At 42.7% G+C, this 25,207-nt stretch overlaps 1 protein-coding gene across 1 annotated transcript in view; it reads right to left on the bottom strand.

The window, feature by feature from the left end:
* The window catches only part of SORCS2 (sortilin related VPS10 domain containing receptor 2), an 816,984-nt gene that overhangs the window by 149,275 nt on the left and 642,502 nt on the right, over positions 1–25,207 (bottom strand). The window contains exons 4-5 of the mRNA XM_066573326.1: positions 9,312–9,470; positions 5,378–5,451 (exon numbers count right to left, since the gene is read on the bottom strand). Coding sequence (XP_066429423.1) covers positions 5,378–5,451; positions 9,312–9,470 — 233 coding nt within the window. The remainder of the gene's footprint in view (positions 1–5,377; positions 5,452–9,311; positions 9,471–25,207) is intronic.

Raw genomic sequence — 25,207 nt, 5'->3', positions numbered from 1 at the left:
GTACCTCATTTGAGCTAATAAAGGAGGGTCCTGCTCAGGATCATCATCTCTTGGCCAGAGCGGTTACAAAGAGCATCTCTCTCTGGAGGACCTATCAGGTCCTGCATTATATAGACAGCATATTGATGTGTATGGGCACTGTGTACTACCTAATTTCCCCAGCGGTGGTGCTGCAGGGAAATTGAACACTTATTTCCAGGTTCACACACAGACTACATGTGATCATTGGAGGTCCGCAGAGGGACATTCTGTGATCAGCGTATTGTCAAAGGACTCTTCTAACAGGAAAGTGGAGAAACCTTTTAAAAAGGTTTCCTCATCATGGACATCGATTAACAGTCTATATAGTGGATGTCTGATAAGTGTGGCCCCAAGCTCTAAGACTCTGGGCTATCAAAAGAATTGGAATTTCCAAACCCCAGTTCTAACAGGTGAGTTGAGGGGCTCTCACATTATAGCTCCTCGTGGAGCAAAGGTCCTACAGTCACATAGGGATACTGTACCGGTGACAGCCAGAAAGCAGTGCAAGCTTGCAAACTTCTTGCTAATTATATATTCTCTTTTTGTGGTTGAGTTTTTCCTTAATAAAGTCCTTAGCGAAGTCTCACGTACAACTTTGTTAAAAGCTATGAGGTATAACGCCATCTACTACATATGGCCTGTATATGTGAATTTGCATGCAATCCATGGAACATGATTAAAATAAACTATGCTTATGGGGCTTTTCCTCAACATATGTTTGGATTATTCTGTAAGAGGACTAGATTGTTGTTTAAGCTTTTAAAAGGGTTACATTCTGCAGAGCAATAAAAATAGATGAGTTGTTTTTTATAAATATGATTTCACGAACACAATGAATCAATTTAATGGTTGCGAATAACACCTGTAATTGGACAGATTGTAAACCACTAAAAATAGATTCTAATTTTATCAGGCTTGGATGCTAAAAATGACTCTGCTGTACCAAATAGCTTCGTAATGCTCCAAAATTAAAGGCTAAATGATAGCAGATTGCCGGCAGATCCGGCAATATATTATAACTCCCATATTCAAACCACATAGCTTGTGAGTAAATAAATGGCATTATGTTATGAGGCAGGGATTGTAATAGTTGTATGTGTGTGGCCCTATGTGAAAAAGCAACCATAAGGGATATACTGCACAGTTTTAGTCTTTCTATACACTTATATACTCTGCTCAGGGGCGTGGAAATGGGCAGATTCGGTGGGCATGTTCCTCAGAGGCTGGTGCAACAATATGTCACTCCACTCTATTGAGATGATTTAGACACAAGGCTAGAGCAGCAACTAAATGTTTTGCTCCAGGTGAAGGAAAGACTAGCTAAGACCCTACCACCCACTGCGTCTGCACTTACCTATAAAGCTTACCTCCACTTCAAAATCCTATAAGCACCTAGTCCCCTGGTGCTGAAAAACTCCTCAACCACATAAGACAACAGCAGCATTTTAATTAGCCCTTGGTATCTCTCAGTTACAGATTCTGCAATGGGCCCAGGAGATTCAAGACTCAGCTCTATCTGCATGTTCTGATGCCTCAATTTCCAAAGGCGGCTATAACTTATTGCATCAACGACCTTACTGACTACACAAGTAATATTTTTGGTCAACATTAGTTCTTGTCTGCGGCACGGTGGACTCACTTATGATGGTGCCTGCTAATTACAACAGGAAAGAGGACAAGGGCCAAAGACATACTTGCCAACATTCTTAATATTCACAGAACTTTCTTGCAAACCGGAGCTCAAAAGGGGTTGGCTTTATGCTAAATTGTAGTAAGGGGAGCGTTTCTGGACAAGTTCTGGGGACAAGACTTAATATGTGCTATGCTTTGGGGTTCAAATGTTGGTTAATATGCAAATGTAGGGGAAAGCAGAGATGGGTAAAAGAAATATAGGATGTGTTATAGAAGGGGGATGCAGTCCTAGCAAGTATTTAATTGGAGACAAGCTTTTCAAGGAGTTTCCTATTGTAATTATACATTGAGAGTCTTTCAGTTTCCCTAATGAATGTATTTCTGGCAACATTATGTACAAAGCCGCAGGCTGAATGTGTTTGGGTTGTTGTGTGCCATCAAAGGATGTGACCCTTGGGGGACAACAAAGCATATCTGTGTGTTGGCAGAGGGCCATCCTTGTCACTCACATTAAAATGAAGTGATGCTAGTGTGTATTCATTCCTCCTACCAGCACTTCAGGTTTTTGCTGCCAGGGGAAGGGAAAAGTTGGTCAGGAGATCTTGAATTTTTTTGATAAGTGGTATTTTTTTCGTTCTATTAAAGTTTTTTTTCAAGAGTAAAAAGGGAGCAAATAGACTAAACAAGCAAATACACGAAGGGTTACATCCGAGCTGGGTGCAAAAATACCTCATCCGGATCAGATATACACAAAATATTTTAATGCTGATAAAATAATAAATATATATAACGAAACCAAAAAGAGGTAAGCAAGGGAAATCTGACACTAACCTACCAATAAGAGGAGAGCCTACCTAAAAGCTGAACACTCTCCCTGATGAGGGCGGCCCTGACTCTCTCTAGTTGCGTACAGGGATAATGGTAACTATAATGCAGAGATGTTACTTAAGCTACTATAAACAAGATGCACCAATGCATATATAGCAACAAGTCAGGAGGCAGATGTAAATACACCCGAGACTACACTTAAGTCAAATAGACTTATCTTAACTGTAGAACAGGACAGAAGCAGCCAACTGGACCAGAAATACCTTCAGCTAGAAGTATAACCAGCATGTTCTGTGAGGAGGAGACATAATAAATGTGTACAGACAAGTGCTGATTGGCTGTCTGCCCCCCCCCCCATCCCCAGGACACCTTCCACTCCCTGCCAACCAATCCATCCACAGACAAGCAGAGGAGCTCATGTCAACGTCCAATGCCGAAATGACATTGAGCATGAATTAGTATGTAGATCACGTGGACCGGTGCTGACATTGTGCCACCATCCCGTTCCTTATCCGACATGTAGGCTAGATGAAGGCACACAGAGTCTTTGTAGCTCCTTACTACAGGGCTGTATTGTACAGGGCACAATTTTCTTTTCCCTGTACAATTCATAAGAAATCCAACAAAAGAAAATGTTATATGCCTTGATATGAAATCAGAGGCCTATAGAGATACAGTAGGGCCCTACGGATTTCTTTGGGCACCATTTTATGACTCGGTATAGCTTACATAATTTTTAGTTGCCACCAAAAAAATAAATAAAATTTCCTTCATATTCCAAAAAAGTGAAATTTGGCCTTATTAACGTGATGAAATGGTCAGCTATTTTCCCCCTTTTACTGCATAGCTTCTTTTACTCAACCTACACACATAAACCTGGAACACAATGTGAAATTCTCCAAGTCGTAGTTCATAATATAATGCTATATTATAACTGTGTGTTCCAGCTAGCAAATAAATAAAAAATCCTGAAAAGACCTGTCTATCGTCACATTATTGATTGCGTAGCTGCATGTAGCAAAATAGCTCTTTCTTCCTCTTTATTCTGTACCATCTGTTGACTATTAATTGAGAGGAGAACTCATCGATCACCATCATGCAATGAAGATGATTTGGTTCCCACAGAAGCATTACAAAGTTATTTATGGCGTTATACATTAAGTGAATGGAGCAGATATTAAGGCGGTACATGAAATTTGTCATTTCAGGCTCAACTCTTGAGAAACTCTAAATGGATTTTTCTAAAAAGACGGTTTTGTTTTGGCATCATGAAAATCTTAATGTGATTTTTCATCATTATGACAAATAAATTACCATAAAGCACAGGCTGAACGCATATTTCTGGATGCCGGAGAGATACATGAGAGGCAGCTCTTAAAAATATTCAAAAAGTTCATGGCCTTCAATTGTTAGAGTTGCAGGATTGTTAATAAGCGTGCAATTAAAAAGGAAAGATTGGAATATGCCTTCATCTACATGGGCTATGTTAGCGAACAAGGGAAGAAGGAAGCACATAAGGGGGTACAAATGATAGAGGTCAATCTTTTGGGATCTCCACTGATCCCAAAAAATGGGGCTCCAGTGCATTCAGGAACGAAGAGAGCAATAGTTGCATAAGCTTGCTTCCATTCATTTCAATGATATTGCTGGAGATATCCAGGTTCAAGCGTTCAACTATCTACAGCACTCCCATGAAGGGGAATGAATATGTGGAGTGGCAGCATGCATGTTCATTCCTGGATGCAGCAGATCCCATTTTCAGAATCAGTATGGGTTCTAGCATTCAGACCCCCACTGGGACTGGAATACCCAGAGAGGCTAAGGGATTAGGATTAGAGTTATTCACTCTGGAAAAAAAGATGGCTAAGGGGCGACCAAATGCCTCTTTACAAATACATTAGGGGACAATATAAGGGATCTGTTTATACACAGGACTGCGACAGTAACAAGAGAGCATCCGCTATGTCTAGAAGAAAGCAGGTTTCATCATCAACACGGAAGGGGGTTCTTTACTGTAAGAGCAGTGAGACTGTTGAACTCCCTACCTGAGGATGTGGTGATGGCAAAATCCATAGAGGAGTTTAAGAGCGGACTAGACGTTTTTCTAGAGTTCTATGATATTACAGAATACAGACATTAGGTGACCAGAAGGGTTGTTGTTCCGCGTCTTACATTTAGGTAGGAACAATCAAAGGTTGATCCAGGGATTATTCTGATTGTCATTATGGAGTTGGAAAGGAATTTTCCCCCGAATGGACTAATTGGATTCTGCCTTTTTTTTTTTTTGCCTTTTCTGGATCAACAAGGGGGTTGAAACAGGCTGAACTAGATGGATACCGTCTTCATTCAGCCTAATATACTATTTTATGTTACTGATCAACAAGTTATCTCCTATCCTAAGGCGAGCTGAGCGTGAAGTATATGGATCCATCTGCTCCCCTGAACGTTTCTGTCCTCTTTTAGCTCGCTTTAGAACACCTAAATATGTCTGAAAAGTATATCTTCCCTGTAAAAAAACCTCCAATTGCTGCTGTCCATGTGTTGTGACCATCAAATTCCCCATCTTCCACTGTCCATGGACTTATGAGTCTGTCCATCCCATGCTCAGCTCTCCAATTAGAGCCAAATATATCTGTAATATAGCACCCACAGAAGTCTATGGGGCCATGCCGTACTATCGTATGCTGCCAATGTCATAGTCTGATAGGCTATGTTCCATTGAATGCCATATTACACAGATCGTCTCTGTTTGAGGCCAACAGCTCTGTAGCACAGAGCGGATTTTGTATGCCACCCTACATGCTCTCTGTAAATAAGGTCTAAAAGTAACCAAGCAAAAGTAACAAACAAACCAAGAGCTACATTGTTTCTATAACAGCGGAGATGGAGATCTTACCAGAATATATGTTCTTTGGTGACTTGTTCTTGCAAAAGATCCCATTGTTTCCCAAGATTTACTGAGACATAAAGCTGCAGAAGGAAAATATAAAACAGGATTATGCTGATATAATGGGGTTGTGACAAGACTAGTGAATCAGAGCACAGCAGTTTTTGGTGGGCAGCAAGTACGGTGCGATACATTTGACTTTACATCAATTTCATGTTCTTTGAGATTTGTAGATTTAGTCCAGAAGAAGGGATATTATTTGTGTTATGTCTTGAATAGCAACCGATTACTATTGTTGAGATCGTAATACTGTACACTTTGCAAGACAAGTTATATTGTGTATTCAATAGAGAGGATGCAATCTATCTGTGGAAATAGTGCATCTCTGTGTGAGCTGTAGAACAGTCATAAAATACACAACCTGTTTCATCAAGGTTTCCATCCCAATATGATCTGAATTATTGATTGTAATGTGGTATTCTTATAGCAGGGGAATGAATGTGTGTGTCCCATAGGAATGCAGATGAACTGACTGGCAGTGTTGTACCTACCATTTACTACTCTGTGCCCAGCAGTGAACTGCATACCCTTCTTGCCAAGACAATGTCATTGCAATTACCTGCAACCTCTAAGGGGAGCTCACTGCATACAGATACATACAGGTTCCATTGAATGTAATAGTAGCTTTATACATCCATATGCAGCTAGTTCTCCCAACTGGTGACCACCAGCAGATAGAATTATATCAGAAAACATACTGTACACAGATCAGCCATAACTTTATAACCACACTGACAGGTGAAGGGAATAACGTTGATTATCTAACTATATTGGCACTTGTCAAAGGGCGAGATATATTAGGCTTTTGGGTGCACTGTTCAGACAAAGTCCTCTGCTTCTGTGTTTGGCAGATGCGGGCGTCGTCCTGTTCGACCTGTTCCTAAGTTTATACCTATTCTCTTCAAGCACTCCTATAGTTAATTGCTCTGGGTTTTCAGCTCAGCTGATGCATCTTTTCCAATTACTGGCCTATTTAGCTGCCCTGGCCCTTTCATACAGCGCTTCAGTGTTGTTGTGAGTCCTGCTCCATGATGTCATGTTTAACCGCTGCTCCTGCAGTTATTTGCTATCATTCAGTGTTCTGTGCTTTATTGTTCATCCTTCCGTGTGTCCTGCTGTCTGTCGTTTTTGTGAATCTGCTTCTCTGTTTATCCTTGTTATCCTGTCCCTCTTTTGCTTCCGTACTCCCCCGTACAGAGGTGTAACTTGAAGCTCCCGGGCCCCGATGCAAAACTTGTAACAGGGCCCCCAGCTGGGTTCCCTATATGGAGAAGAGAGGCCTTATGGGCCCCCTAAGGCTTCTGGGCCCAGGTGCAATCGCATCCCCTGCATCCTCTATAGTTACGCCCCTGCCCCCATACTGATCTGCCTTTTGTTTTATAGGTGTTCTGTCCTGTGAGGGTCAGTCAGTGCCTAGAGGAAGGCCACAGGGCTGTTCTTATTGGGATGTCAGCCCTGCTTATAGGCAGGATCTTCCCTCTCCCTGTTACCAGCTCAGAGCAAGGTATTTTTCCCTAGCTTATCTCCCTACAGGGTTTTGGACATCAGGCATCTTGCTGCCGAGGTCAGCTGTCAGCCGTGTTGGATTGGGTCATCACCTACCCGGTAGATTGACATAGTGGTTCTACGTCAATAGTCAGTACATAGGCATTGAGCAAACAGTCAGTTCTTGAAGTTCACGTGTTGGAAAAAGGGAAACTGGACAAGTGTAAGCATCTGAATGATTATGACAAGGGTCATATTGTATTTGCTTGTTGACCGAATCAGAGCATCTCCAAAATAGCAGGTCTTGTAGGGTGTTCCCAGTATAACAAAAGTGGTCCAAGGTAGGGCAACCAGCGAACTGGTGGCAGGGTCATGGGCACCCATCATTCTTTGATGTGTAGGAGAGTAAAGGCTAGCCCATCTTGTCCAATCCCACATAAGAGCTACTGTAGCACAAATCGCTGAAAATCTTATTACTAGCTATGATAGAAAGATGTCAGAACACATAGTGTATCACCGTTTGCTATATAAGTAGCTGCACATATACACAGCAGTCACAGTGTCCATGCTGACCTCTGTCCATCACCGTAAGTACCAACAATAGGCTCATGACTATTGCAATAGGACCGTGCTACAATGGAAGGTGGTGGTGTGGGAAAGAGATGGCACCAGGTTGTACTATGGAAAGAAGACAAGCCGGTGGAGGCGTTGTGATGTTCTGGACAATGTTCCGCTGGGAAACCTTGGGTCCTGGCATGTAGATGTAACTTTGACATAACCGCCTACCTAAACATAATACAGACCCATTTATCCCCCTTCATGGTATTCCCTAATGGCAATGGCTTTTTTTCAGGAGGATAACCTATCCTAGCCCACTGCAAAAATTGTTCAGGAATGCTTTAAGGATTATTAAGAGTTCAAGGTGATGACATGGCCTCTAAATTCCCCAGATCTCAATCCAATCAAATATCTGAGGGATAAGCTGGAAAAATAAGTGTGAAACATGGATATGCTACTGACTTGGCGCTAAATACCACGGGACACATACAGAGGTTTTGAGTTCATGCCTACCAAGATGGGTCACGGCTGTTTTGGCAGCATGAATGATCTACACGATATTAGGCAGGTTTTAATGTCATGGCTGATCAGTACATATTCATATACAGAATATGTATAATTATCTATATGATCATTGTCCAACCACACTCTGCAATGCCACAAAAGTATAGGTTAGCAAACTAATGATGTAGAGACTAGAGATGAGCGAGCATACTCGCTAAGGACAATTACTCGATCGAGCATTGTCCTTAGCAAGTATCTCCCCGCTTGGAAAAAAAAGGTTCGGCTGCCGGCGCGGGTGAGAGTTGAGTTGCGGCAGTGAGCAGGGGAGAGCGGGGGGGAGAGAGATCCCCCCTCCATTCCTCCCGCTCTCCCCCGCCGCCGGCAGCCGAACCTTTTCTTCCGAGCGGGCAGGTACTCGCTAAGGGCCATGCTCGATCGATTAATCGCCCTTAGCGAGTATGCTCGCTCATCTCTAGTAGAGACCTTTAAAAAATACCTGCCAACAGTCCAATTTTTCTGTGTAACTGTCCTACAAAATGGTAGAAACTGGTTTATGCACATTTACATAAAATAGCCATTGCCAGCTGCTTATGGATGGAGCATAAAATGTCACATGACTTGAGAGTTAAATGTTGTGAGCAATGCATCAGCTACATGTCCTGTAATAGGCAAAGTATTTATTTATACAGTATGTGCCAGGAACATTGTAGACTATAGATTGATGGGCCCTTTAAGATGCGTTTACACACAAAGAGGTTCACTCAAAAGATAGCTTTTGAGCAATTATTTTGCATAATCTACTAATCAGTACTAATGACTATTAGTACCAATTAGTAGCATGTGAGCCACCTGGAGCTGAATTTATTCAGAGGACCGCCCTCTGTTCTCTGGATAAATTTTCTTTGTTCTGTTATCAGAACACAGCATGCAGTCCTGCCTATCAGCTGTTCTGCTGAACGATAGATTTCAAGCCAAACTGAGTTCTGTTGTTCGGCAGAAAACTGAAAGATGGGCATATTTACACGCAACAATTATCGCTCAAAAGCCTTTTTTTTTGTCTAAATGGGCCTTAAGAGGTCTGATATGTTCATACATGTAACCCCATAGCTGCTTAAATAGAATACACATAGACCCTACAAACAACATTGTAACATTTGTTGGTCTGTGTACAATAATGCAGTTCCTATTTCTGATACCTTCAGTTTATTTAAAGGTCTGCCAAAGGTTTGGCTGAAAGTTTTGACAACGTCTCCTCTTCATTCTCCATTTGTACTTTTTGGATTTTCGACAACAGCATAATTTCAATTTAATCATAAGGCTGAACCTAAAACAATACCTTGGCATCTCTGCTGTAAGCAAGTAACTTGTCCTCCTCTTTTGGATGAAAAATGAGGGTCTCCACAGAGAAGGTAATCACGGATTTCTCAAAGGTCGCCCCTTCATCGCTGCTTGTGAAGAGACATTGTTCAGAGACGGAGGAGCTGACAAGAATAATCTGTGAAGAGAAATAAAGAAGATGAGAACAAGGAAAGTAATTAGAATTGTGTAGAAAACCAAATCCCAAGTTCTGATTGTGTTACAATGAGTCAAAATTGTAATAATGACGGGAATCTTTCGGAGCAGAAAAAAAGTGTCTTGTGTCAAAGCATGTGCTTAAGAAAATGGGATGTCAAATAATAAACAAAATCCTAACTAATTTGTGTGTCTTCATGTTGACCAGTCCTCCCGAGGAGTTAAGGGTGCACTAAAGGGGGACGTGGTGTCTGTTCAGAGCACCAACTCTCCCTTTTATGTCAGTGCTTAGTAGAAGCAGCCACAAAGCCATAGAAATAAGTAATACATTTCTTTTCGACTTCAGCCACCATTAGGAGAAGGACTTAATAGGGCTTTATCATCTATTCAGATACTGACAGGGCTTCCTTTGGGTAGTTTTGCAATGATTTCTGTATATGCTAGTATTTACATAAGAACACCAGCGAGAGGGAACCTTTTGACAAATCAGTGTCACATCAGCAATCAGATTAGCTACAAAGTGTAAATAGCAGAACATTCAGTCACTTAATGAGAATAATAAGAATAGTTTAAGATGACTTGTCTTCTAGGATCTGTCTAAAGTGGGATTTATCCTGTGATACTCAGATCTCCTCCAGTGGATCATAGGATGTAGTTCTTTAAATGTGTTATAGTGCTTGAAGCATACCATGATCCTGTCCGGGATAAAGGAAATGATACAGTGCGACTCCTCCATTTACACAGAACATGTACATAGCCACTGTCGAAGGGAATGTAATGCCAGAAAATGGACTTTGTATGTGTGTGTGTGTGTATATATATGTATATATAAACAGTCCTGAAGCCTCACTTCCTGTTCTATAAACATTTGCTTCTAAGGGCCCATGTACACACAAAGATGATCGCCCAAAAGATGGCCTTTGAGTGATCATTTTGCATAAAACTACCAATTGGTACTAATGCCTATTAGTACCAATTAGTAGCTTAAGCAATGAGTGTGAGCTGCAGGGAGCTATATACAAAGAACAGCGGGTGGTCTGTTCTCTGAATACATTTGTTCTGACAGCTGAGGCAATGTAATCAGCGCTCCCCAGGCAGAACACAGCATGCGGTCCTTTTTATAAGCTCTTCTGTCGAATGATGGACTTTATGCCGAACTGAAAATCATTGTTCGGCAGAAAAATGAAACATGGGCACGTTTACACGCAACAATTATCGCTCAAAAGATGGCTTTGGGGCGAATTTTGAGCGATAATCGTTGTGTGTAAAAAGGCCTTAAGTAACCATCTCCTCACTATTCTTGCACACTGCACTCAAAGCATGCACGCAGCACTCTCCCATAAAGTCAATGAGTAATCCCCAGTCTATGGTCCATGTGGCTGTGGTAAACTATGTTTTTGAATACTCTTCCAAGCTCAGTCAAGAATGCAGTTCAGTCCCTTTGATGGAAATGGAGAAGAACTGTAATACCACTGAGGGAAGAGGACAAATATTTTGGGCACACCTAGGAAAATAGTTGCAAATTATGCCATCTCACCAGTGAATGCACGAACATCTGTCACTCAACTGTGCCCATAAACCCATGCATTTGAAATATCACCTGAATAATTATGAATAGCGTTTTTTAGTCCCCTGCTTGCAGAATAGATCAGCGTATCTACAGTTGTATAAATACCCTATCACATTTATCTATAATTACTTAGCTATGTACTATACTCTATGGATGGATAGTCTTTGATCACTGTATTTCAGACTCCCGCACCCATTAATACCGACTTATGTACATTTTACGGACACATTTTAATGTACAATGTATCTTTTTGTGGACATTAATACCATTAAAAAATGCAAAAAGTATTTTAATTCCTTCTTGTGTTACACTGCCTTTTATAATGCCAATCCTTCATATCTGTACCAATAAGAGACACTTTACCCTCAAAGGTGCACTCCTTTAAAGTTACTCTTTATTCTTTTTTCATCTAAGAGACAGAATTGTTTTTGATGTAACCTCCAAGGAAATTCTCAGATCATTTCCTTTCCAGCTCTCATTCACCTAACTGTTGCTGATTTTCTATTCTATAAGATCATGGTCTTGATAATCTTTCAAAAATGTCAAATATGTGATTATCGTAATCAGTATACTTCTGTGCTCTAAATAAGAAAATATGCCATGATAGACAAAGATGGCTACAATCCAGGGTTATTCTCACTTCCAAGAACTTTTTGATAGAATCCTCCATTATGTGTTTACTTGAAAGGCAGTTTCAAAAAGTAATACGTATTATTCAAAATACTTAAATATTTTGACCCACTTTAACCATTTTCCTCTAAATCGGCCCAAAAGTCTGCACTGATTCATGTTATTAGAGTGGTGTTATCAATATAGAACTCCATATCTTCTCCATTGACATAGGGCAGTTTCCTGCTACCATTGTAAGAGGGGTAAGTGGTGTCCAGCTACCTCTGTCACTGTAGCATCTCACAGCCACTCTGACAAGCAGTCGCTTTGACCAGGAGAAACTCTGGCCCACGTCTTGTCAGATAGGCACAGGAAGCGGAGAGGAGAGATTGAGCCATGCGCCAGAAAATGGGCACATGGAAACAGTAGACTTGGCGCTCACAGAACTGATCAGACAGGTGCTGTGAAGAGCTGGGAGAGAAGGCTTCTTCCTCTCAGTTATGTAGCGGTGGCATAGCTAGACAGCCTCTCAATAGGGAATAGTTTGTGGACTGCTAAACCCTTCCCCTGGATCCCGCCTGTGTGTGACGTGGCCAGCAGCTATCTTGGGGTATATGCAAAAAAACAAGGAGCTGCACCACAGGACGGTGAGGCCATGAGGCAGCTCAGAGAAGGACATAGTCCTCGTGTGAGAACGATAGAAATGCTGAAGACCATCCTAAAAGATTGTAGCCGAATCACCATGCTGGGGAATGGCCAGAGACTAGTAAAACAGGCACAGAGATAGACCTGCTATGGCTGCTATCATGAGTCATATGAGTGGCTATATCGCCATACTGGGGAGTGATCAGGGATCAAGTGGCCAGAGGCCCGAAGAGAAGCCATGTGGAAGTAGAGGCAATATCTTTCTCCCCGCACAAGACTCAGTCACGGAAGAAAGTGACGGCACTATGACATGGGATCCACATAAAGATCGAGCTCCCAGACGTGTGAGACTGGTTTCCAACAGTTTAGTGTGCCAACACTACAGGGATAATGATGACGGACATTGACTAGGGGAGTATCTCTCTTATGGCACGGCGGGTGGCAGAAGAACACCCATGTTGTTTATGGGTAAGCAATGATGTATTTGTGTGTGGTTTGCTGCAAGGTTTAAATAGGTTGTGATGGAACTGCAAGGCACTTGGGAGAGGGCAAGGAAAGATTGTGGAAGAGAGGCGTTATGTGCCAGCAAGTACGTCTGCACCTATGGTGCATTAGTCCTTGATGTTATACCAGGGCTCATCTAAAGCAGGCCTGTACAACATATGGCCCATATGCACTCTAGCAGAGAATTTCTACCAGTCCACGGATTGTGATATAACTATGCTGTCAAAAGGCTGGTGACTAGCCCCTTGACATCATAGTTGTATCACAGTTTGTGGCACAGTCATGTCATTCTAGGTGCTAGTGGTAAAACATAAACTTTACTGCTAGGGTGACATAAGTGTACAGGGTAAGGGACCTTCAGTGAATGACTGTCTCATGACCAGCCGTGCTGAACAGCGTGCAGCCAGTCACATGACTCTCATTTAGGTCAGTGAAGGTCCGGTAGGTCCGGTAGGCCCTGGAAGCAGTGGTGTGGCAGAATCACAGGCAGAGAATAACTGCAGGTAATATATCCCCTCCTGCTCGGGACTTGGAACAGAATTTTTCCCCAAATTGGAGGGTTGTTTTAACATGTAATTTTTTTTGCAAGATTACGCCATAAAAGAAAAAAATGTCTAAAATGTTCCATTTCACACCAGTTAGAAATTTTTAAAAGTTTTTCAGAAAATTAGATTAAAGTAAAGGGTGCCATTAGAAAATACAACACATATCGCAAAAAATGAACTATCATATGGCTATGTTGATGGAGAAATACTAAAGTCATGAGGGTGAGGATGAAAAAACAGAAGAACAAAAAAATGTCCTCAAGGAGTTAACATAACACTAAACAAACTAGTACACAGAGATTTCCATCTTTTTACAAAATACTTTGTTCAGGGACACAAACCATGGAGTTAATCAAGCCGATTGTCCACAGGAACCTAATTGTAAAGTGGTTGATAATTGAATGCTCCATTCTGCTATTGGAGAGCATTAATCCAAATAGGTGAAATGCAGTTCAGCTGCAGAAACGTAACGTGACAATCTATGTATTTGTGCCGTGAAGCCACGGTCTTATTTGTAATAGTATGGATGAAGGCACACCTCTGATTTTAGTCACAGTTGGAGGAAAGCATTCGAACATGATTACTTACTTCCCATAAAAATGAAGAGTAACTACGTGACTGGAAGAGGAATGAAAAATGGGTTGTTTTTTGGAAGCAGAAAATGTGAAGATTTGTACATAGTTCAGCATCAAGACCAATCTTTGGCTGAAGAAATATATACAACCTACTTGGAAATGTCCAGCAGACACTCTGAAATTGTCAAATAAATTCTATTTATTGTAAGACTACAAAGGATTTCCCGACTGAATTCATTATTTCACTGATTCTGTCAGACGGTGGTTATAGGAAAACTTGCCAAAATTAACAAACCCTGGCGCAAAGTGGTTATAATGTCGATTTAGCATCGCTCTTTAGAGGACTGGGCTAAGAATGGATACATTGAGACAAATGAAGAACCGTTCCACATAATTAAAAGAAAATTAAAAGCTCTCTACATATCTCAGGCACAAAAACGGTCTCTTTGTCTTACTTTAAGGAAATTACCTGAAGAAAATGTGCAAATGAAGCAGTGGGCAATTATCAAGACAAATGGGGATGCAAAACAGGCGGCTCTGGGTAAGATTGACCTCTAATGCTACAGTGGAAGAGACAGTTTAATGGCGAGACAATATGAAAGGGCGGATATTGTCGGCCAGATATAGCATAAGGGCTCTAACAATATTTATGTGACCTATACGGTGCTCAACTGATGAATAGGAAAATTATGAGTTAATGGAAGAGGTTCTTCATTTATTGACCAGAGCAGAGAAGATGCCATAAAGAGCGTCTTACGATTTGGAAGACCCAAAATGTCTGTATTACATATTAGCATATTGTTAGGGAACCCGTCTAACAAGAGGGGTTGTTCTATCTATCTCTCAGGGGTGTAGCAATAGGGGGTGCAGAGGTCGCAGTTGCTACAAGGTCCTGTAGCTGTTGAAGGCCCAAATATAATACACGTTAGCAGGGGGAGCCCTGTTAAAATGTTTACATTAGGCCCAAGAGTTTCTAGTAATGCCACTGATCTCTTTCATACCTTTATCTATCTCCTATCTATCTCCTATCTATCTCCTATCTATCTCCTATCCCGCTCTCTATCTATCCCGCTCTCTATCTATCCCGCTCTCTCTCGCTCTCTATCTATCCCGCTCTCTCTCGCTCTCTCTCTTTCGCTCGCCCTCTCTCTCTCGCTCTCTCTCTCTCTAGCTCTCTCTCTCTAGCTCTCTATTGTTGGAAGAACCGCCTTTGAAGATACGAACAGTGCTGCTACTCCAACACTGCCCTATTGGAGGGGCTCTGTCACGCCGACATCTGAGAAAGTGGAGAGGAACCCCTGCTCCCTTCCTGATGTACATGTTGACATTGATAGGAGTGCAGATTGTAGGAACGATGTGCTGGCCCAGATAAGGAGCAGTAACAAGGTTTATGCATCACCTGCTTAGAAGTGAAGGTGTGCCTTAAACATTGGTGCCAAATGGGTCATTACTAGAGTTGAGAGAACATGCTCGTCCGAGCTTGATGCTCGTTTGAGTATTAACATACTCGATAGTGCTCGTTACTCGAGCGAGTACCACACAGAGTTCGACCCCGCCCCGTTTTGACCCCTCACAGCATTACAACTTCCTGCTGTGACGTGCCAGCATCGGCACGTCCACAGCAGTATGTGGCAGGCTGGCGAGAGAGTGAGATCGGCACCCGGCGGGCCAAATACAAAAATGCTCGGGTCTCCCATTGAGCTCTCAAATATTACAAAAAGCTCGACTCGAATAACGAGCACCCGAACATTTTGGTACTCGCTCATTTCTAGTCATTACTGTGGTGAACTTAAGCTCAGGCTACATGACAGGCAGGCACTCAGCTCCCTTTCTCGGGGTGAGCAAAGGAGAGAGACCCTGTTTTGGTGACTGGTGAAGAAGAGGAGTTGAGTAGTGACATAGTAGGTTCCAAATGCATTAAGGGAAGCCACATTATGAAAAGGCCGCTGAAGAGCATTCAAAGGGGGAGAAGGAGTCTCCCTCCTCCAGGAGTGGGGCAGCCAGTAACTGCTGGAGGGAAAGAGCTGGTGGCGTAGTATGCCAAAAATTGGAGTTTGACAACTATCCAGTAGAAGGGTGATGAAGCAGAGAACAAAGCAATCTGTGGGCTAGGCTACAAGTTCCAGTCCTGTAACAAATTGTGCATGGATGTAGTTGCAGGAGAGTGATTGCGGGAGACAATGTGAAAGCAAAAGACAGAGTAACTTTATGGCTGGACACAGCGGCTGTGGTGCAAAAATGGCTGAACATGCGGGAAGAGAGTGAGTCTCTCTCCTGCTTGACCAGATGTAAGAGAAGAGTGACTAGGGCCTAGGATGCATCATAGACCTTAGACCCGAGAGGTAGTAGCAGAAGATCAATTTAATGAGAAAGCCAAAACCAGAGATATCTTTGGGGGCAAGTACATAGCTGTGGACATAGTTTCTTATTTACCCCCAGTTGGAGTAAGTCTGCCTAAACAGTCGGTTGGGTGTGTCTGGGGCCTCAGAAAAAGGGACTCTTGTAGTTGGTTGCGAGGGAAGTGCTGGCAGAAGTCTACCTGCAATATCCGCAGTCCAGGGTCACACTGGGACCCAGTAGAAAGAGAGAGACCAGAGACACCTTACATAGAACATCTCCCCTATGTCAGGGAGGTCACATTAGTGACTAGGACAGTTTAAGCCACCTCTACCATCCTGTTAGTGATACAGCTGTAAATAGTCACCAAAGGAGGATGCTTGTGGCCACAAGACCTAGCAGATTACCTCTTGCGGGTAATATTGCAAATATTGCACTCTCCCAATGAGTGAACCGCGTAAAATAATATACTGTAAAAGTTATGGCATACTGCAATATTGTCCTTGTCTCCACCGGTCTTTTTTGTGCGACATCCGTAACAACCTACTCTCATCATATATCTACAGGATCTATCACGTCTGCCTTGATTACAAAGTACCAGGCCATTTTTACCGTTGGGTTGAGCCACAAAAGGTTTGAGAATGTAAGTGAATGCAGTCAACCAATCACATACCATCTTTTATCAGTTTCTCTATACCTTTAAGGGGATAGGTTGCACATTGCTGGGAGCTGTTAAATCCCCCACATTTGAGGCGCCTCATTAAACTGTCATGTAATGCCTTCGCATAATTGACAGCTGCTGACAATCTCAGAAGGAGCTTATTATCTGGTATCCAGCGCCTGTTTCCACACACACGACTTGCTCTACATTTTCAGCCTCCCAGCTGACCTTTAATGTACTTTATGTTTCCTTAGGAAAACCTAGAGAAGAATTAATAAGATTCGCTTGGCTTATTTTAGGTCTGTCACCGATTTTAGATTTTACACTGTGACAAGTGTAACCACGGTCCCAGGAACAAGATGCAAATACTCCGAGCTAACAGTGTTACCATGCAAAGGCTCCACACAAATATTAGGTTCAGGTGGCAAATTTAAGAAAATCATGGCTGGGCCGAGCAGTAAAATGACTTTACCCTCAGGAGAAGAACTCCACCTCCCAGGAGACTGTGATGAAATTATTTACATTTACTGTAACTACTTCTACGTTTCATGATTTGCCACTTTGCCGCAAAAATCAGTGGGAGGAAGAAGCATATGAAGCGGTCTCGAGGGGCTTCAGAGAAGATCAGCTCATAGATAATTAGGCTTCTCTCTTTTATAGCTTTGGTTACATTCAGAATGTAAAGTATAACTCCAACTGGGACAATAATGTTGATTGTATCAATTAGCGAAATAAAAAAACCTATATCTGAAGGAGTTGTTTGACTTGTAACTAGAGATGAGCGAACGTACTCGGTAAGGGCGATTTCGCAATCGAGCACCGCGATTTTCGAGTACTTCACTACTCGGGTGAAAAGTACTCGGGTGCGCCGGGGGTGAGCGGGGGGTTGCAGAGGGGAGTGAGGGGGGGGGGGGGGGGGAGAGGGAGAGAGAGAGGGCTCCCCCCTGTTCCCCGCTACTACCCCCCCTCCTTCCCCCCGGCGCACCCGAGTACTTTTCACCCGAGTAGTGAAGTACTTGAAAAACGCGGTGCTCGATTGCGAAATCGCCCTTACCGAGTACATTCGCTCATCTCTACTTGTAACCCCTTATGTTACACAATTCCTTCTGTTGCTCCTGGAAATACATGAATACATTGATAACTAGATGTTACCATTTTCCTTGTCAATGCATCTCTAAAAAATCTAAACTCCTGGCACTGAATGGACAGATTCGGGACAGAGCCCACTGGGAATGGTAAGACCTAGTTGTTAATTTATTTAGACATTTCCAAGAAGAATGGCAAAGGAATTGCCCAGCGTAGAACTCTAAAAAAACTATTATGAACCCCAACTTTCCAACATCTGCTGTATATGCATAGCGGATATCGGGTGTCATTGTATGCAGCATGCTCAGGATCTGAGCGCACTCCATGCATGGTGGGTGCTAGCTGCCAAATACAGCTGATATCCAGCCACAGCAGCTGGGATCAGAGATAACTCCAATCCCAGGCATGTAACCATTTAGATGCTGCTATCAGTACTGACAAAAGGAGGGGCTACCACCGTCCCCCAATCACCTTCCCCACTACGGCTAGATTGCAAGGTGACAATTGGTTATCATGGCAGCCTGGGGCCTTAACGAAGGATCCCTAGCCTACTACGGTTTTCTTTCTATTAAGCCCTGCCTGTGGTAGGTCTTAAGAAGAGGCCAATCTACGAACAATATGAGTATACTGAATACAAAACGGAATATTTTACAAGCAATATGATAATCGCAAGTTCAAAGGGTTGCCCAAGTTAAGAAAACCCCTGTCACAAGGTCCAATGCATTAAAATAACAAATCAACAGTTACTCACCACTTGCTGCTACCCTGCTTGTCCCCTGCCACCATCTCTGGTCTCCCTGTGACATTATTGTACAGGCTGCTATCATAAAGAGCCGGTCTACAAACAAGCTGCAGTGGCTGATGAGGGCGCTCAGCGATCATGGCTGGATGCCTACACTGGCTGCTACAGCAGGTTTACAGGACGTCACAGCAGCTTGTAAACAAAGACAGTGGAGACCGGAAGCAGTGGCGGGAATGAGCGGAGGGAAAAGGTGAGTAACCACTGGTTTGTTATTTTAACACACTTAGTGACAGGAGTTTTCTTCACACGGTCAACCGCCCAATAAAAAAAGTAAAGTAAATCAAAGATGTTTTAATTACAAGAAAACTATTTAAAAGTTTAAGAAAACCCTTTTCCTAGTCATTGCAATAAAAACATTTAAGTTAAGAAAAAACATAAAATTGGCATTGTGGCATCCGTAATAGAATCCGCAGCTTGTCCCACACAAAACAAGCTCCATCGACTGAAAATTTTTAAAAAAGTTATGCAATGGCAACAGAAAGTGATTTTTTTTGGGTAGAATAACAGAGAAAAACTATATAAATGTGTTATCGATGTAATCATATCGATCCCACAGAATAAAGTTAACCTTTCGATTTTACTACTCCATTACGGTAGTAAAAACAACCTGCCCTACACCCCAAAAAAGGTGAAATTGAACTTTTTCTCCATTGTACCCCACTTAGAAATTTTTAAACATTTTTCAATACATGAACCATTGGAAAATACAACTCATTCTGAAAAATACACTCATGTGGCTATATTGACAACAAAATAAAGTTATGATTTTTTTTGAAAGTAAGGTTAAAGAAATGAAAAAAGGAAAAATAGTTGCAGAAAGAGGTTAAATAGTCTGTGAAGTTTATGGGCCCTCTTAGAAGGCATCTAGAACTACTGTATGATCTTGTATATAGAAATATTTCAGCATTTTTCTAGATCTTTAAAGAGAAACTGTCACATCCCCACAGCACTATAAACTCAGTTATGATGTTGTTAGGGGGCGTCACAGGGAGCTGGGCGATGTATTTGTTATACTCTCCCAATCCTGCAATCCAACGGTGTCCACCTCACCAGCGGGACATGGAAACCTGGCTCTTTTCAGAGTTCCGTGCTCTTCAATACAAGTCTATGGGAGTGCGCAACTGGGATTTCAGAAGAGGACACTACTGATGGATCACCAGAGTGGGCGAGTATAAAAAAAACCCCATCACTTATAGAGATGAGCGAGTATACTCGCTAAGGCACATTACTTGAGCGAGTAGTGCCTTAGCCGAGTATCTCCCTGCTCGTCTCTAAAGATTCGGGGGCCGGCGCGGGTGACAGGTGAGTTGCGGCAGGGAGCGGGGGGGAGAGAGGGAGACAGAGATCGCCCCTCCGTTCCTCCCCGCTCTCCCCTGCCGCTCCCTGCCCCCCGCCGGCCCCCAAATCTTTAGAGACGAGCGGGGAGATACTCGGCTAAGGCACTACTCACCTTATCGAGTGTACTCGCTCATCTCTAATCACTTAGTTTATGGTGCTGTGGGGACATGATAAGCTCCCTTTAATTAATGGCCTATGAAGCTGATTTTACCGATAAATGTTAATACAATGTGAGCAGGTTTAACTCTATTCACATTATTATCTATATTATCCCTTCTTCTCAGGCAGGAGCCCCCAAAATAAACTCATCATAGGATTTTGCACTAATAGAACCCCCAACAATTAGCTGTAGTCAGCAAAGGAAACTAAAAGCAAATGTTGAGTTTCCCTACAGTGCCACCACAGGGGTTATGCAGTATTACACGGTGCTTATAGATATCAATGGGCTGTCTATGTAACGCAAGGTCCTCCAGAAAGAGAGACACTCTTTGTAGTTGCACTCCTCTCTGGCTAATAGCTGGAAACTGCGAATAAGAGTAATAAGGTATTTGAATATGATTTTCCTAAACCAGACCTCTACCTTTAAGCATGTACATTAATATTTTGATTTGATTGTATGTGAATAAGGCAGAAAATGTCATCAGCGTCTCTCCTGACCTCCTTTAGAACAGTGAATTTTAATATAAGAATGCATGTCATTGAACTATGTAAATGTCTTATCTATCCTCTGGTCTCCGGTTACATTTTATTAATATTTATAACTATTTCTTCTTCTTTGTCCTTATGCATTTGGCATTTATAAAGTCAAATAATATCTGAATTTCATTGTTGAGCCTTGACTCAGTTTCCTCGCCTATAAAACTTGTAGTAAAAGGAAGGATGACTGAATTGTAGCCAATTAGCCATAGAGCTATGGATGCGCTGGAACAATACATGTCAGTGCTATTTCAAAGAATGCTTGAAAGTATTTTTTCTTGTCTTCTAAAACTTTGTTTCGTTATATTTTTCTTATCTTTGGAAAGAATGTGGGCGATTATATTACTTGCCTTCTCCAAAAGTAATATAGAAGCAATCTCAATCCTGACAATGCTTGGACACAGTAAATCCCTCGTACGTGTAGTGACAATATCCCATTTTATTTATATGAACTGAGACACTGAGCTCTTCCTTTCAATAGAAATTCTTCTCTTGACCTCAATCTAAATAAAAAATACCTGCTTAGTATATCAGGATTTTACATAGTCTTTTTGACTTTAATGGATCCTCGTGTGACCTCATGCGGCCGGTAGAAGTCTCTACTAGAGATGAGCGAGTACGCACAACTAAGGTAGTTACTTGAGCGAGCATCGCTCTTCTCGAGTAACTGCATACCGTGTTTCCCCAAAAATAAGACAGTGTCATATTAATTTTTGTTCAAAAAGGTTTAACTTTTTTAGAACAATGCTGGGAGCATGGAGGGGAGGATGCAGGATGGGGGTTCCGGGGCCTCTCACACCATTAGTTGGGAACCCTCAAATCCCGGCGACACTATCAACGCGTAGACTGGGGTTCATACCAGTAGAAAGTGAGGCTAGGGTGGGAGAAGTGGTAGAGCCTGGAGGCATGCGAGACCTGGGGTCCATGGGAGGATCACGGGGGGTCCCCCCGGGCTCATGGATGCAATACCTTCAAATACGTAGCTACCTAATAAAGATTAAACCGAGCTCGGGATGGAACACGAGCTATACTCCCTTCGAGAAACTATGCTGTGCCACGGAAACCCCTAGACACACAGTCTCAATACTGTACAATCAGTTACTGGACGAGAACCTGGGAAGTCATCAACCCAGGTGGATAAGAGCCTGGGAGGAGACGCTGGGCAGGCCGGTCCCCGAGGAGCTCTGGAGTAGGGCATTCCAACGCACACATAAAATGTCTGTCTCCAGTAGGCTTCAAGAGCTAAATTTTAAGATCATATCACGATGGTACATGACTCCAGAGAAGCTACACGCATTGTTCCCCTCATCCCCGAACGTATGCTGGCGTTGCCGGGCAGGAGCGGGCTCAATGCTACACATCTGGTGGGAGTGCCCTATGGTGGCACCCATTTGGCAGGACATGGAGCGCCTGTTCGTAGCAGTAAGCAGAGAACCACTCACATTAACACCTGAGCTGGCGCTCCTATCCATTTCATCAGGTGACGCTCCATCACTCCAAAAAGGTTTATTGAGATTCTTCATCATGGCTACAAGGCAAGTGATACCGAGATTCTGGAAACAGAGTTCAGGTATACCCAGAAGCGCTTGGGTGGGGGCGATGGATGAGATAGAACGCATGGAGAGACTTAGGCTGGCGGAGGAGGTGACAGGATATGACCAGTTCTACCGAATGTGGGCAGCTTGGATAGATATACGCAACACCCCTAGATTCCTGAGGTGGTTAAATACCGGTTCATGTGAGTGACAAGGATAAATCATGAGTACCTACGACAAAACAACGTACACAACCTAGTGCCCTGGCACTAACCCTGCCCCCCCCCCCCGTTTGTCTTCCCCTCTCCCTCCTACCTCACTAACCCCGTCCCCTATTGCAAAAGTTAACTGCAAGTTACAGCAGACGAAAGAAATTGGATGTTATAGAAAGTTTATTATTTGAAGCAGACAGATATATTACAGTTTAATCTTCATAAGTTGTATTTTCATAGCGGTATCCAAGTCAGTTGAAAGAATTGTATAAGTGATGTTAACAAAAAAGCAATAAAAATACTTTAAAAAAAAAAAAAAAAAAAAAGGTTTAACTTTTTTACATGTATAGCTGCCTGGACACTATTTAAATTGACTTTTTTAATTAACTGTTAGCAGGGCTTAATTTTAGAGTAGGGCTTATATTTCAAGTATCCTCAAAAAGCCTGAAAAATCATTTTGCATCCTCAAAAATTCTGGAAAATTATGCTATGTCTTATTTTCAGTGTATGTCTTATCTTCAGGGAAACAAGGTACTTGTCTGGGCAAATGCGGGGAGCAGCGGGGGTGAGCGGGTGGGAGTGGGGGGGGGAAGAGAGAGAGATCGATTTCTCCCCCCCCCCCCCCGCTACCCCCCGCCGCCCCTCGCATTTGACGGGACGAGTATGCAGTTACTCGAGAAGAGCGATGCTCGCTTGAGTAACTGCCTTAACCGAGCATGCTCTAGTCTCTACTAGAGATGAGCGAACTTACTCGTTTAGGGCGCCAGGGGTGAGCGAGGGGTTGCAGAGGGGAGTGCGGGGGGGGGGGGGGAGAGAGAGCTCCCCCCTATTCCCCACTGCTACCCCCCCCCCCGCTCCACCACGCCGCCCCCCCGCCCCCCCCCCCCCCCCGAATCTTTTCACCTGAGTAGTCAGTTACTCGAAAAAAGCAGTGCTCGGGTGCAAAAAGGCCCTAAACGAGTAAGTTCGCTCATCTCTAGTCTCTATTGATCTTGTTCCAGCCCAAAGTTCTTTTACAGCTTTAATGACGAGGAAAGAGTTCTTTTCTGTCCTCAATCACTTCAGAACTTTGAAAAATATTTTAATTGACGGCTATGAAATGGAACTTCGTAAAATGAATGATCCTTCCCGTGTAATTCCAAATGTACTATGCAAGCTTCAATATCTAAATTAGCCTTTTATCTAATAGCTATTGATTAAGCAGTAGAGGTTCTACAGACTACTAATGCTGATATCGTCACCATCTGCAGCTATTGATGGATGGAGGATTTATGATGCGGTATTAATAATGGTGCTGATCATTAAAGTGCCACACTCTATACGTCTGCGCACAACCGCAGGGTGTTTCTTGTCCTTTAATAAAAGAGTCTTTGCTGACATGAATTATATTGGATTTTCTTTGCCAGGAAAAGAGGTTAAGAGTCTGTCTGCAAGTATTACTTCTATTACAGAAAAAGTTGAAATCTGCAGTCTGTTCCTGTAATGGAATCCACCAGCAATGCCTTCAGGGGCTGCAAAATAGATTTAAGGGTAAATTAAATTATTTAATCAACTAAGGACTATATATTCTAATGAGTAAACACCTCCTGGAGATACATATTATACCGCAATCAACATGCCATATTGTAAACCTAACAAGCTTGCAGCCAAAAATTCTGATGAAACTTTTCTGACTGCTGTCCTGGTCTAACCCACAAAGTATTAGTCCTGCTTACATACATATATATTATAGAACATTTACGATATTATAAAAAAAAGACTTTTTTTCTTATAATAAAAACACAACTACAGGGTTTTCCACTTGCTGGAGGGCCATAAAATTGGCTAGAACTCCAAGACTAATGAACAAACTTAAATTTGGTCAAAAAGCACAAGCTCTTAAAGACCACACAACTGAAGCAAAAAGTGGCTTTTGTGGTGGCATAGTATGCCGAGTGAGACAGTCAGGCTAGCCACCCAGACTAGCCATTGTGTTTCCTTTGATGGTGACTGCCACTGTTTAGACAAGGGCAATTGGGTTAAGCCCCATTTACATGGGACGACTGTCGGGCAAATGATGCCCGACACTCGTCCTCGCAAGTACCTGCTCTCCTGCTTTTGCACAGGAGCAAGTATTGTTGCCTCGCAGCAGGGCAGCTGGAGATTTTACTCCTCGCTCTCCCCCGCCCCTCTCTATTCACTTAACACAGCGGCCGTTCAGTACTGAACAGCTGCCGTTTACACTGAACCATCATCGTCCATAGTTTAGGCTGCATAAAATTCTGAATGACAATTGTTCAGTGTAAACAGCAGCCGTTCAGTACTGAACAGCTGCTGTCTTAAGTGAATGGAGAGGGGCTGAGGAGAGCGAGGAGTGAAATCTCCTCCTGCTGTCCTGGCCCTCTGCTGGCCGCTCTGTCAGAGAGCCAGAGATACTCGTTCCTGTGTAACAGCACGGGAGCGAGTAAATGTGGGGGACGAGTGTCGGGCATCATTTACCCCTCATTCGTCCCATGTAAATGGGCCTTTAAAGAGTGCTCAACAAACATGTTATGAGAGGTTCCCTATTCTCACTGAGTAAGGTATGATTTGACCAAATTTCATTCAAATTTGTTTATTAGTCTTT

The sequence above is a fragment of the Eleutherodactylus coqui genome, chromosome 7 (genome assembly GCF_035609145.1).
Source record: "Eleutherodactylus coqui strain aEleCoq1 chromosome 7, aEleCoq1.hap1, whole genome shotgun sequence".
Classification (NCBI taxonomy): domain Eukaryota; kingdom Metazoa; phylum Chordata; class Amphibia; order Anura; family Eleutherodactylidae; genus Eleutherodactylus; species Eleutherodactylus coqui.
Note: the sequence above shows the minus strand (reverse complement) of the source record. Positions and strands in the feature narration are given on the sequence as shown.